The sequence below is a fragment of the Pelophylax lessonae genome (genome assembly GCF_965119305.1).
Source record: "Pelophylax lessonae genome assembly, chromosome: 1".
Taxonomy (NCBI): Eukaryota; Metazoa; Chordata; class Amphibia; order Anura; family Ranidae; genus Pelophylax; species Pelophylax lessonae.
Window position 1 is genome coordinate 54,332,210 of NC_138768.1, and position 14,683 is coordinate 54,346,892.

General features: G+C 43.6%; 1 protein-coding gene across 1 annotated transcript in view; it reads left to right on the forward strand.

The window, feature by feature from the left end:
* Positions 1-14,683, forward strand: part of MYO5B (myosin VB) — a 436,041-nt gene that overhangs the window by 238,566 nt on the left and 182,792 nt on the right. Inside the window, exons 6-7 of the mRNA XM_082255167.1 lie at positions 5,890-6,033; positions 10,834-10,915. Coding sequence (XP_082111293.1) covers positions 5,890-6,033; positions 10,834-10,915 — 226 coding nt within the window. The remainder of the gene's footprint in view (positions 1-5,889; positions 6,034-10,833; positions 10,916-14,683) is intronic.

Here is a 14,683-nt window from a genome sequence, read left to right on the forward strand (position 1 = left end):
GAGTACTGTAGATACACACAGCAGACAGCAGTGACACTTACCGTTCTGTGGACGGACGGTGGCTTTGCATTTAAAAATGGCGCCTCCCGGCGCTTAGACGCCACTGCGCATGCGCCATCTGCCCGAGAATAGCCGAGGTTTTCCCGAACAGCGGCGCCTGCGCAGTGTGCCTTTCAGGAGCCGGCAGCAGCAGCCATTTTTTTTTTTCATGTGCCGATCCGATGCGATGCTCTTCACCCAGTCCCAGGGCAGGGGGACCTGGCAGCGCCTGCTAGTATGACTCGTCTCGTTCGGACTCCACTCCACTGATATGAGTAACTGTCTGCAACTCACAGTCTGTGAGCTGTGATGGCCGCACGGCGCCCCTGTTGCCCATGGCGCCCCGTGCGGTCGCACAGCTCGCGCACCCCAAAGGCCGGCCCTGGCAACAGTAGTGCAAAGACTCCGTCTCTGATTAACCAGTTGCCAACCGCTCCACGCAGATATACTGCGGCAGGGCGGCTTGGCTGCTCAAAATCACGTAGATCTATGTGACTTTGTGCACGCAGTCTCACGCCCCCGGAGCCGCGCCTCCCGCTGTGTTTAGACACAGCAGGAGGCGGGGTGTGGGAGGAGCAGCGGTGTTTGCTGCCGGCCTCGCGCAATCGTCAGAGAAACTGACAGAAGACCTGCCTGCTTATGTAAACAAAGCAGGCGGGTCTTCTGTCACACAGGCAGAGAGAGATCAGGAGTTTCAGCTGAAACCTTGATCTCTGTGCCTGTCATAGAGCCCTCCCCCCCACAGTCAGTAAGCACAGTTAGGCATACATTACCCCTTTGATCAAACCCATTGTTAAACCCTTTCGAGCCAGTGTCATTTATACAGTAACAGTGCACATTATTTAGCACTGATTACTGTATTAATGTCACTGGTCCCCAAAAAGTGTAAAAAATGTCAGTTAGGGGTCCGATCTTGCCGCCGCAGTGTCGCAGTCCCGCTAAAAATTGCTGATCGCCGCCATTACTAATAAAAACAAAAAAAAAAGTTCAAAAATCTATCCCGTAGTTTGTAAACGCTATAACTTTTGTGCAAACCAAATAAAATACGCTTTTTGGGATTTTTTTTTTTACTAAAAATATGTAGCCGAATACAAATTGGCCTAAAATGATAAAAACAATTACATTTTTTTAAATTTTTGATTGGAAATGTTTTATAGCAGAAAGTAAAAAATATTGTTTTTTTTTTTTTTTTTTTCAAAATTTTAGCTCTTTTATTGTTTATAGCGCAAAATCTAAAAACCGCAGAGGTGATCAAATACCACCAAAATAAAGCTCTGATTGTGGGGAAAAAAGGACATCAATTGTATTTGGGTTCAGCGCCGCACGACCGTGCAATTGTTCGTTAAAATAACGCAGTGCCGGATCGCAAAAAATGGCCTGGTTATTAAGGGGGTAAAACCTTCTAGAGCTGAAGTGGTTAAATAAGGAGCAAGTGAAGCAATAAGTCCTGAAGTGCTAAGAAAAAAGAAAAGGCACTCCAAAGTGCAAATGTGCAATAAAATAGTCCAAAGAAGTCTCTATAAAAAGTGCAATTTTTGAATCATTCCATGTGTGTTCACTCTATAAATATTGTGATGCAATCCCCAGGTGAATTGTCTGCTCACCTCCATGATTAACCCACTAGGGGGCAATTTAAAGACAGATATACACTGCCGTCTGCTCTCTAGATCACTCCTCAGTACTTGGTGTTGCTCCAAATAAACACATGTAGAAATAAAAGAAGAGAATCTCCAATGGTGCGGTACCCAAACGTTCATGAAGCAAGAAGACCGATCCCAGCTTCAAATTTATTGTATTAAAAAACAGCTTAAAATCACAATTCCAAGGTGATCACATATGTAACGTCAAAGCTGCCCACCGATTGGTACCTCGACACGTTACGCCATATCCATCATGGCTTTTACTGGAGGAAAAAACCCTCCAGTAGAAGCCATGATGGATAATTAAAGCTGAACTCCAGTCAGAACAAACTTCTAATGCCTAATTCATTCCTTACCATAAAGCTGAACCCTGGGCAAAAAAAGTTTTACCCTTGCAGTGGGTCCTCCTTCTGACTGCAAGGGTTAATTGTATTGAGCCACGAAGCGTGTTGATGGTATGTTTTAACCTGTTCTTATGATCAGTATCAAATCATATCTTATGATCAGTATCACAATGGCTGTGAAAGTTGGATCATAAGGAAGGCTGAACATTGGAGAATTGATGCTTATAAACTATGATGTTGGAGAAGACTCTTGAAAGTCCCCTGGATGGCAAAAAGATCAAACCAGTCAATTTTGAAGGAAATCAGCCATGAACATTCACTGGAAGGACAGATCCTGAAGCTAAAACTCAAATACTTTGGTCACCTAATGCGAAGAGAGGACTCATTGGAAAATACCCTGATGCTGGGACACATAGAGGAAGAAAAGAGAAGAAGATGACAGAAAACAAGATGGGTAGATAGCATCATCGAAACAATGAACATGAAGTTAAGCAAGCTGCGGGAGGCAGTGGAGGACAGAAAAGCCTGGCGCGCTATGGTCCATGAGGTCACGAAGAGTTGGACACGACTAAATTACTGAACAACAATAATCAGTATATGCTGACCGGTATCAGGACAATATCCCCCCGGACAATATCCCCCCGAAAAAAATCCCCCTGGACATAATCCCCCTGGGACAAAATCCCCCGGGCAATATCCCCCCTGGACAACATCCCCCCGGACAATATCCCCCCTGGACAAAATCCCCCGGGCAATATCCCCCGGGACAGTATCCCCCGGAAAACATCCCCCTGGACATAGGGTTAGAGTTAGAGGGTTAGGGTTAGAGGGGGGATATTGTCCAGGGAGGATATTGTCCGGGGGGATGTTGTCCAGGGGGGATATTGTCCGGGGGGATGTTGTCCAGGGGGGATATTGTCCGGGGGATATTGTCCTAGAATCATGTTGACCACCTTGAGTAATCCACTTGGAAGCATCTTGATGTATAACCACTTAAGCCCCGGAAGATTTTACCCCCTTCCTGACCAGGGTTTTTTTTTGCGATTTTTTACTGCGTGACTTTAACGGACAATTGCGCGGTCATGCAACGCTGTACCTAAACGAATATGACGTCCTTTTTTTTCCCCACAAACAGAGCTTTCTTTTGGTGGTATTGGATCACCTGTGCGATTTTTACTTTTTGCGCTATAATTAAAAAAAGAGCGTAAATTTTGCAAAAATAACAATATTTTTCACATTTTTTTATATGAAATTCCCCCCCAAAAAAAATGTAAAAATCAAAATTTTTTAACATTTTAGGCCAATTTGTTTTATGCTACATATGTTTGGTAAAAAAAAATCGCAAAAAGCATATTTTGATTGGTTTGCGCAAAAGTTATTGCATTTACTAACTAAGGGAAAGATTTTTGTCATTTTTGGTGTTTTTTTTTTTAACGCGTAATGGCGGCGATCTGTGATTTTTTTTTTGCGGGACTGCGACATTGCGGCGGACAGATCGGACCCTTGACTGACATTTTTGACACTTTTGGGGTTACCAGTGACATTGCTGCAGTAATCAGTGCTATACATATGCACTGTTACTGCAAAATGACACTGGCAGGGAAGGGGTTAACTTTATTGGGAAGGGAAGGGTTAAGTGTGTCCCTAGGGGCGTGCTTTCTACTGTGATTGGCTGTGGCTACTAGTGTAGGAACAGTGATCAACGGTCCTACATAGTAGAACCGTCTGATCACTGTTTCTACACAGGGGAGAATGACAGGCGGCTTGTTTACATCAGCCGCCTGACTTTCTCCCTCTGTACCGACGATCGGCGAGTGACCGGCGGACATCGGGTCCGCCGGTCACACGCACTAACTTCCCTGTGAACGAGCCGCGGCGGGCGTGCGCCTCCGCGGGCGCGCGCTCGCCCGCTATTGGCTCACAAGAAAGTGACAGGCAAGTGACGTACCGGTACATCACTTTGTCTGGCCGGGGCTGACCGCCGCAGTATATAGTCGTGCAGCGGTCGGCAACCGGTTAATGAGCACCACTGCTGACCACACTTTGCGTCAGGATCCAGATCTGAACCTTGAACCTCTGCAGTGTCTGGCTGTAGCTTGTCTCGCTGTGCCACCTGAGATGCTGGACAGCTCCCTGCTTGGTTCCTTGGACAATCTTGCTTTGTGTCTTGTTTCTGGTGAACCTTGAACCCTTTGCTACACCCATTAACTTTTTGATTTAAGCCACGTCTCTGCACTTCCTGTTTCCCCGATGATTGTGCTCTTTCCAGACAATATTTTGCTTATTTGCAAGCCTATTGTAGAATTCCCTGTAGTTAGAGTATTTCTGGGAAAATGCAACCAATAAAAACCTATTTTGTACATTTCCTAATGTCTCATCCCTCTAAGAACCCTAGAAGTACAGGGTAATACTTGTTGCTCGAAATCAAGAGAACCTTTAACTTCCTTTCTCGGTTGACAACACAGTTGGCCTTTGCTGGACTAATATTTACAAGTATTGTTGTCCGCCCTGCCATCTGGAGTACAGAACTCCGCCTATCCACCCCCCTTCTATATCCCACTCCGTTTGCGTACTTTCCCTTTCCAGCAAAGAAGAGCTTGCCCATTCATACATTGATTGTACAGAAAGGGCTCTTGGGAGATGTAGTTCTGGGGGTGTAATGACGTCAATTGATTTTTTTCCCCCAGCAAAACAATGCTGCCGCCTGCCCATCAACTGAGGGGTTGATTTACTAAAGGCAAATAGACTGTGCATTTTGCATGTGCAGTTGCACTCATTTTCTTTTAATAAATGTAATATGGTGAAGCTTCACTTTGTAAAGAATACCCAGTAGGGCACAAATGAAAAAAAAAATTCATTTTTGCTTGTCAGTGATTGGATGATGAAAATCAACAGAGCTTCACCACATTTAACTAAGCTCTGGGGAAAAATGAGAGCAGCTGTACTTGCAAAGTGAGCAGTCTCTTTTCCTTTAGTAAATCGACCTCTGTGTGTAGGGAAAGGTCTCTTGGGAGATATAGTTCTGGGGGGGGGGTCATGTCTACAACAATAGGAACTGAGCTCCCAGCAGCTGCCCATGCAAGAATTTTACAAGCCTGGTGACAATACTGTATCTAGCTATAGGACCAAGGTAAAGGAAAAATGATGCTGGGACATGAAGAAGACGAGTATACGGAGGCTTGACATTCAATTTGGGTAATTCCTGGACATGTTCTTTAACCCCTTAGAGCAAGTGCCTGTAGGCCCTTTAGGGGGTTTAGAATGCTGGAAGGCAGGGCGGGGCAGGGCTTATGGTCATGTGACCACCGTGATTGGCTGTTATGTCGGTCACGCGATCAGAAAGCGCCCAATCGCTGGCAGCTAACAGGAGCTTTCCGTTAGCCGCTGGTAACTGTGCCGAGAGCACGCAGGGTGCACTCTTTCGGCACAGCTATATCGGCGCTATTGCACGCAAATATGCCCCTGATCGGCGCCACCCAGAGGCCGCATATTTGCATGCGTTCAGCACAAAGGGGTTAAGCAATATGTTCTGGATTGAACCCCACCCCAGCCTGTTATTGGACAGTGAAGGAGCAGAAACATCCTCATGGGACCATCCCTGTACTCTCCCTTTTTCCATGTGATCATTTGTGCAGTAGAGCCCTGACTGGCTCACAGTAGTGCTCTGCCCTCTCCCAGTCCCAGTCCCAGTCTGAGTTCTGCTGTACAAGGTATTGTAGGAGACATTAGGACAGGTTTAGGTACTTAGTCTATGCCTAGGTAAAAATACATGCAATGATTTTCTCAATCAGAAGATACTTGTGATAATGGTAATTTGTATATCTGCTATGATATCAGCTTCTAACTCCCAATATTTGCTCCCCTAGGCCATCGGTAATGCCAAAACAACGCGGAATGATAACAGCAGTCGGTTCGGGAAGTACATTCAGATCGGATTCGACAAAAGATATCACATCATTGGTGCCAATATGAGGACATACTTACTGGAGAAGTCACGTGTGGTGTTTCAGGTCTGTAACTTCCACTCTGTCCAATGTATTCTAATATATATAGCCCACCCCAGTACACCCTATCCACTGTGCTGTACATTATATAACCTACCCCAGTACACCCTATCCACTGTGCTGTACATTATATAACCCACCCCACCATGCTCTGTCCACTGTGCTGTACATTATATAACCCACCCAACCATGCTCTGTCCACTGTGCTGTACATTATATAACCCACCCGACCATGCTCTGGCCACTGTGCTGTACATTATATAACCCACCCGACCATGCTCTGGCCACTGTGCTGTACATTATATAACCTACCCCAGTACACCCTATCCACTGTGCTGTACATTCTATAACCCACCCCACCATGCTCTGTCCACTGTGCTGTACATTATATAACCCACCCCACCATGCTCTGGCCACTGTGCTGTACATTATATAACCCACCCGACCATGCTCTGGCCACTGTGCTGTACATTTTATAACCTACCCCAGTACACCCTATCCACTGTGCTGTACATTCTATAACCCACCCCACCATGCTCTGTCCACTGTGCTGTACATTATATAACCCACCCCACCATGCTCTGGCCACTGTGCTGTACATTATATAACCCACCCCACCATGCTCTACCCACTGTGCTGTTCATTCTATAACCCACCCCACCATGCTTTGTCCACTGGGCTACATTATATAACCCAACCCACCATGCTCTCTCAACTGTGCTGTACATTATATAACCCACAACACACCACTATGTACACTGTGCAGTCTGGTGTATGTGTCCTACTTCTCTTATCTGCACCTTGTGCTGTACATTAGATTGTCAATATTGATCGTCCCTGCATGCAGTGTTGGATGCTATATTCTCCATATAGCTCCACTCTGTCTACTGTGTTGTACATTATTTAACCCACCCACTACACTCTGTCTACTGTGCTGTACATTATATATCACCTAAACTCCACTGTTTAAACTGGAATGTCTGTTGTATACTTCACACTTCTCTTGTCAGCATGGGTTACTGTACATTTTATTTTATACACTGCTCTTCTCTGTACATTGTGTTGTATGCTCTATTTTCCTGCACTGCCCCACACTGTACACTGTGCTGTCTGCTGTATACTTTACAACTCTCCTATCAGCATGTTGTGCTGTGCATCAAATATTCCACATTGCTTCTCTTAGTAATTTTAAAAGTGTCTTATTGTTGTTGGTTTCTAATTTTGGCCAGATGGAGGCTCCAGGTTAAATGTAATATAGGGCGGCACAGTGGTGTAGTGCTTAGCACTTTCACCTAGCAGCAAGAGGGTCGCTGGTTCGAATGCCAACCACGACACTACCTGCCTGGAGTTTGCATGTTCTTCCTGTGCCTGTGTGGGTTTCCTCCCACACTCCAAAGACATGCTGGTAGTTTAATTGGATCCTGTATAAAAAAAATAAAAATTGGCCCTACTGTGTATGTATGTGAGTTAGGGACCTTAGATTGTAAGCTCCTTGAGGGCAGGGACTGATGTGAATTTACAATGTATATGTAAAGTGCTGCGTAAATTGAAAGCGCTATATAAGTACCTGAAATAAATAAAATAAAAAATTATACAGACCCCAAAAATATGTAGGAGGGGGCAAGAACACCAGCAGACAGGGCCACAGGTAAGAGTGGGCCAAGGGGTAGGCAGAATAGGCAACCAACTTGGGCTCTTCAGCAGGAGAGGTGGAAGTGGGCAGGTACTGCACACTATGCTGCTCCAGGTAGTTCACAGATCATGGGGGGAGGGCATACTTTGGGCTGCAGGTGCCTTTGGGAGAAGCACTATATTGTCAAAATTATTGGGACACCTGCCTTTACATGCACATGAGCTTTAATGGCATCCCAGTCTTAGTCCGTAGGGTTCAATATTGAGTTGGCCCAGCCTTTGCGTCTATATAGAGGGTAGGGTGGGGCAATGGTGGTCTCTTGGTGGTAGGTGGTACTCAGGGCACCATTTGGCGTGGGACAGTGCAGGGAAAGATTTTTCCCCCGGGACAGGATTTCACTAGACAGGAGCTGAGGGAAACTCTTTGACAGCAACACAGAAAAAAAATAAAAAACATGCTTTTTATTAGTACAGTAAGTGAAGACATAAACCCCAGTTTTTTGGGGGGTTTTTTTGGAAAAAAAATAATAAATGCAGATTTTTTTTGCAGGTAAAAAAATATGCATTTATTTTTTTATTTTTGTTGGAGCCTGAGTGTAAAGCATTGCACCAGCGGTCAGCAGATCAATAGTGCCATGCAGGTCTCCAGCAGAGCCAGTGTATCTGCTTGCCGGTACAACCCATATGGGTAAACAGATACAATCTGACAGGAAGCATGAATGAACTACCACAGCACTGTGGTAGTTCATTGAAAACTACAAGCTGAGAGCCACAAAGGTTTATCGGACCTTATAGGTTTCCATGGCCAGAGCCCTGTCAATCAGTGATGTGGCCAGGCCACATTTTTTAAAAGCTGTGACAGCTAGCGGGGAGAGAGAAGAACCCCGCTAGCTGTCACAGCGGGGATCGAGGAGGGGCGGGGGCCAGTCTGTTCGTAACCTATCACATGTTACACCCGGAATATATGGGTGTAACCTGTTACGACAGGTGAACTTATCCTTTAATGCTTTATAGCTTTTTGCATATTCACCTGTCTGGTAAAACCGTTGTCACTGGGGCAATAAATATTTGAGGGTAAATCTCAGATAACAATAAAGACCCAACAGGGAGGGGTTCTATTCCTTCCACACTCTATCCAATACTAAAAAAAAAAGTTTTGGCTTGACATCCACTTGAACAGTATTTGTTCTCTGCTGCTCCAGTGATGAGATGAGCAGACGGGATTAAGGCTGAGCAGAGACATAACAAGATTGAAGCAGGTTCCCCAATGGAGGACAGGTCTTCCATCACTTGCAGCCTCCGCTGAAAGACAGATGAGTCTCTCCACTTCTAGCTTTATTTTGTCTTTATATATAAAACTCATGTTGTGAGCGAGGCCTCTGAAAGATAAGACTCATCATTTCAAATAAAAATCAGGAGCGCGTTAAGTGCCGGTTCACATATGTGCGGCTGCGGCGATCACATGTAATGTCGGAGCGCACTGCTCCTTTATTACATGCGATCGGCTGTGCGGTGCGAGTTTAGCCATACACTTTGTGTGCCGGTTCACACATGTGCGGCTGCGGCGATCGCATATAATGAAGGAGCGCACTGCTCCTTCATTACATGCGATCGGCTTTTTTTTTCTCCTCTGTTTTGGTAGATGTTGTGACTTTGCCAGAACCCAAGTTATTATGAATGTTTTCTGAGTGCCCATACATCTTCAGTGGTCAACTTGTAAAACTTAGCTTTACAAGATGCATTTGGCCCCAAATGGCCCCTTTGTTCTGTTTTTGATGGATTATGGAAAGCTTAAAACTAGTGATCGACCGATATCGGTTTTTCATTGCCGATACCAATATTTTGGCCAATGCATATCAGTATTGGCCGATATGCGACAAAATTTTTGTACATTTAAAAAAAATTATTATTTTTTTTTTTTTTTTTCTTGATAGGTACTCTTGTGGAGGGATCTGGGGGTCTAAAAGACCCCAAACCCCTCCTCTGCACTTAAAAGCATTCAAAACGCCAGGTTTGGCTGTTTTCAATGCTGTCATTTTTTTAAATCTGGCGTCGATTACCCGGAAGTGATGTCCCTCATGACATCACTACCGGGTTTTTGCATGGAGACCCGATCAGAGCCAAATGCAGCTTTGATCGGGTCTTTGGCGGAAAAGTTGTTTTCTGTATAGTTACTTGCCACCAAAGGGGCTTTGGTGGTGTTATGTTACTGTTCTTCTATTGTCTTTCTTAAAAATCAAACAAAAATTATCTTTCAAAATTAGGCTGTCCAATGCAATATAGAACATCAGATCACCGCCAGTAGATTGCTTCAAAAAGAGATTTGAATTTTTTCTAGATGCGGAAAATAAAATGGCTATTAACATAGAAATCAAGTTCTAGAAAGCTGAAGGGATTATCTAGTTGTTTTTGAGAATTGTGAAGTATTTTTTCCCCCTTGAAGTTTATTAAGGTTTTTTTTTTTTGCTTTCTTGGATCAGCTGGGGGTTTGGAGCCCTGAGGATTTTTGAGTGAATTTGACGGACCTTTTAACCCCCCAACATACATACATACACACACACACACCAGCAGGGGAAACCAACATTTATCATCTTTAGTAGTATCTTTAGTATCATCTTTAGTATCATCTTTTACCTTGAATCTCTGTGGCTACCACCTTGGAAGGCCTGTTGGTTCCCATTCAACCCAGTGTAACCTAGTCTCAAAAACTTTCTGGTGGGGGGACAGGGGGTGAAGAAAGCTTAGCAGCTCATAGATTGATGAAATTTCATCCTTTGGATTTAATGTTAAGTAGGACATGCCTGGAGAATAACAACAATTTGAGGGGATTGGTGTGGATGTTCTGTCGCCCCCCCTTGGAGGGAAGGGAGAAGAAAAGATAATTTTCACAGATGTTTGAAGACCTTGGTTATAGACATCCAGCAAACAGTAACTAGAACTGCCCATAGGACTATAGTGTAAGCACAGATATCTCAATAGCGTTAAATAGGTTTGAAAAAGACAAATGCTGCTCAAGTTTACACAAAAAAAAAAAAAATCCTCAGGGCCCCAAAGTTCCTCTCAATACCTCTGAACAGAATACGCTCTTTAATAGATATACAAAAAAATGAACATAACTTCTTAGCATGAAACAGCCTTGTTATCGTAACCACCTTCAATCTTTTCATTTACCAGGCAGAAGAGGAGAGGAACTATCACATCTTCTACCAACTGTGTGCCTCCTCCGGGTTATCCGAGTTTGCCGACTTGTCACTAAGTGAGTCATTATTCACACCTCGTCTCTTCCGCTGAGATAAACCAGCTGTTATACGCAACAGCAAAATCTTGAAAATGCATTAGATTGTCATTTTGAATAATGGTACAGACAGATGTGTGTTTAGATGTAATTAAATCAAATTAGGCATGATTAACCCATCAATAAATTTTATGAAATAAAACTTGGAAGAGCGAGAGAGAGAGAGGAGACCAACACAGCTGGTTGTCATCATTTGTGTTCTTCTTTAGGGGCCACCAGCAGAGTTCTCAGGATTGCCTACAAAAAGAGTTTTTCACTAGCATTTTGATATAAAATAGTTCGTTTCAGGGAGATTCGAAATGTAAAGCCTAACCCAAACTCTATCTATCTATCTATCTATCTATCTATCTATCTATCTATCTATCTATCTATCTATCTATCTATCTATCTATCTATCTATCTATCTATCTATCTATCTATCTATCTATCTATCTATCTATCTATCTATCTATCTATCTATCTATCTATCTATCCTTCCTTTCCTATCCTTCTTTACCTCTTTCTTTCCTTCTTTACCTTTCTTTCCTTCTTTCTCTTTCTTTCCTTCTTTCTCTTTCTTTCCTTCTTTACCTTTCTTTCCTTCTTTACCTTTCTTTCCGTCTTTCTCTTTCTTTCCTTCTTTACCTTTCTTTCCTTCTTTACCTTTCTTTCCGTCTTTCTCTTTCTTTCCTTCTTTACCTTTCTTTCCTTCTTTACCTTTCTTTCCTCCTTTACCTTTCTTTCCTCCTTTACCTTTCTTTCCTTCTTTCTTTTTTTTCTCCTTCTTTCTTTCCTTTCCCTTTTATTTTCCTGACATTCTTTTTTTCCCTTTCCTTCATTTCTTTCCTTTCTTTCTCTAACTAGGGGAGGAAAAGCCACACACAGCAATAAAAAAAAAAAAAAAAAAAACTAACTTCAACCCGTTCCCCACTTTTTCCAAAATATAATGAATAGTTTGGCTGGAATTGGGTTTTAAGGTGAATTTCTAAAAGAAAAAAAACATTCAGTGTACATGTGCAATGCATGCACATTTCCTCATGTTTTATATCTGCATTTTAGAGCTGCATGATTCTGGATAAAATGAGAATCACCATTTTTTGGCTTAGAATAAAGATCACGATTCTCTCACAATTCTCAGGGTAACATCATCTTTCACATTATACAAAAAATTGGGCTAACTTTACGGTTTCGTTTTTTATTTTAATTAATTAATTAAAGTGCATTTTTTCCCAAAAAATTGCTTTTGAAAGAATACAGCGCAAATACAGTGAGGTATAAAATATTGCAACGACCTCCGTTTTATTCTCTAGGGTCTCTGCTAAAAAAGTCAGGGTGCCTTGAGGTTTCTTCAGGGGTGCCTTGGCAAAATGCCTAAAAATTGCCCAAAAATGTATACAAGCCAGCAGGTGGATCAAGCTTGCCTTTCAGTTACACACAGCCATGGGTTTTTATTGTGCTGCATTTCAACCTTCCAGGCACCGGCATCCTACAACCAGTGATGTCATCAATGTTGATAAGAAGGGTGTTGATCACCTGCACAACACATTAATTGACCCTCCCCTGCCCCTCTCCATCAGCACTGGGGTGACATTAGCTGAGTGATGGAGAGGAACTGAGGGAGAATAGAAACACTGGAATACTAGTCAGTACCAGTGTGCAAAAGTGTATTTGTTTTGGAAGAAAAAAACACCTCTAATGTTGGGTGTCCTACATATGGATGTTGCTGCATTATGTAAAACTATTAGAATAGGTTTTTACATTTATAAATGGGGTGTCTCAAGACTGTCCATAATTATGGAGGGTGCCTTGAGATTGTCCAGTGAGACAACTGTGCCCTGAGAAACACTGCTCTAGGGCTAGGACACAATGCAATGTATGATCTAGGGCATGCGGCATGCAGGGCTGCCCCCAGCATTTAGGAAAATACAAAATTCTGCTCTTATTTATAGGGGCCTTCGATGTGAAGGGGGAATGATGTAATGGGGGGAATCTCTGATGTGAAGTGGGGCTCTAATGTGATCGAGGGGCCCCTGATGTAAAGGGGTCTCTGGTGTGATGGGGGGACCTCAAATGTAATAGGGGCTCTGGTGTGATGGGGGGAACTCAGATGTAAAGGGGGCTCTAGTGTGATGGGGGGACCTCAGATTTGAAGGGGGCTCTGATGTGATCAGAGGGACCTCAGATGTGAAGGGGGCTTTGATGTGATGGGGGGGGGGGACCTTTGATGTGAAGGGGAGACTAATGTAATGGGGGAAATCTCCTATGTGAAGTGGGGCTCTGATGTGATGGAGGGACCTCAGTTGTGAAGGGGGGCTCTGTTATGATGGGGAACCTCTGATGTAAAGGGGGCTCTCATGTGATGGGGGGCTTCTGATGTGAAGTTAATTTCATAAAGAGGGTTGTTTACATCGTCCCAAGCTCAGGTTTTCCATTGACAAGTAACCGTTACATTTTTTTCTAGGGTGCCTTGAGATTTTGCATACTTTTAAAGGGTTCCATGTCTGAAAAAAGGTTAAGGCTGTTTAAAAAGGGGTAGTAAACGGCTGGCTTTTTTTTAAAAACCTGCAAGGCAATGAGACTTACCTTAGAACGAAGCCCTCCAGCAGCACGCTGTCACCACTGAAGGCGCTTCCATCTTCACCCGGCTTTCCTTCTGGGTAGGCGGACTGCTGTTGTGTGAGTGGCGGGAGCCGCGATGACATCACTCCCACGCATGCGCACAGGAGCTGCTGTTTACAGCACAGGAATCTGAAGGAACTGCACGGGTATGCTGTTCCTTCAGAGCGCATGTGCCAGTGATGCCATCGGCTGCATCTACAGCAAATATCTCCTAAACCGTGCATGTTTAGGAGATATTTACAGTGCTTATAGGTAAGCCATAATATAGGCTTACCTATAAGTAAAAATCATGCAAATCTCCCACTTTAATGGACTTGCAGAGTTTTTAAAGGGACAAAAAATGGTAAAAAGTGCATGGATTGCGAAAGCCTTTTCACATTTCCAGTGATACTGTGATTAGAATGCAGACCGCAGTACCCTCCTGCCCACCGAAGCCAACACCACCCTAGATTCTGGCGCTGACATCCAAATTTGTCTTCTCCATGAGAAGCAGCAACAACACATCAACAAGTGGATGCCTGGCGGTGTCCCAGCAAAGTGATCAGATTCCGGGTTCAGGTTGCCGGGAATGCAGCAAACTGCACATGCACTGGTCTGCATCAGGAAAGCAAAAGGAAAGGGGATTGATTTGAGAGGCCTGAAATCCCTCCATGGACAGGTTTTTATGGGAACTTTTAAATAAGACAAAGTTGGTTTCGCTTTAAGGAAATCTAGCTTTACCAGGAATTTGCCACATCTTTGATTTAATGTTCTAGTTCTCTCCTGTTACTTATAACCTGATTGTGTAAATTTCATATAACTTATTTAAAGTTTCTGATTCCCCCCGCCTACTCACTGCATTGATACAGGTAATATGTGAGTAATATCATTAGCACACTGACGCTGAGAGGAAGATACGCTGTCCAGTCCTTCATCTCAGACAATTAAACTCTATCCCCCAGTGTCCATATAGAAATCTGGAAAAGTTCCTAATTAAATAAAATGAGTCGTAATTCCGCCTCAGATGTAACCACAGATCAGTCTGGAGGCGCTGGGCCGGTACTGATTTACGCCAACACCAAGTCACATAAACGCAAGCTAAAGTTATCGCTTGTAACATTACATTCCTTATTTTTAAAAGAAAACAAAATA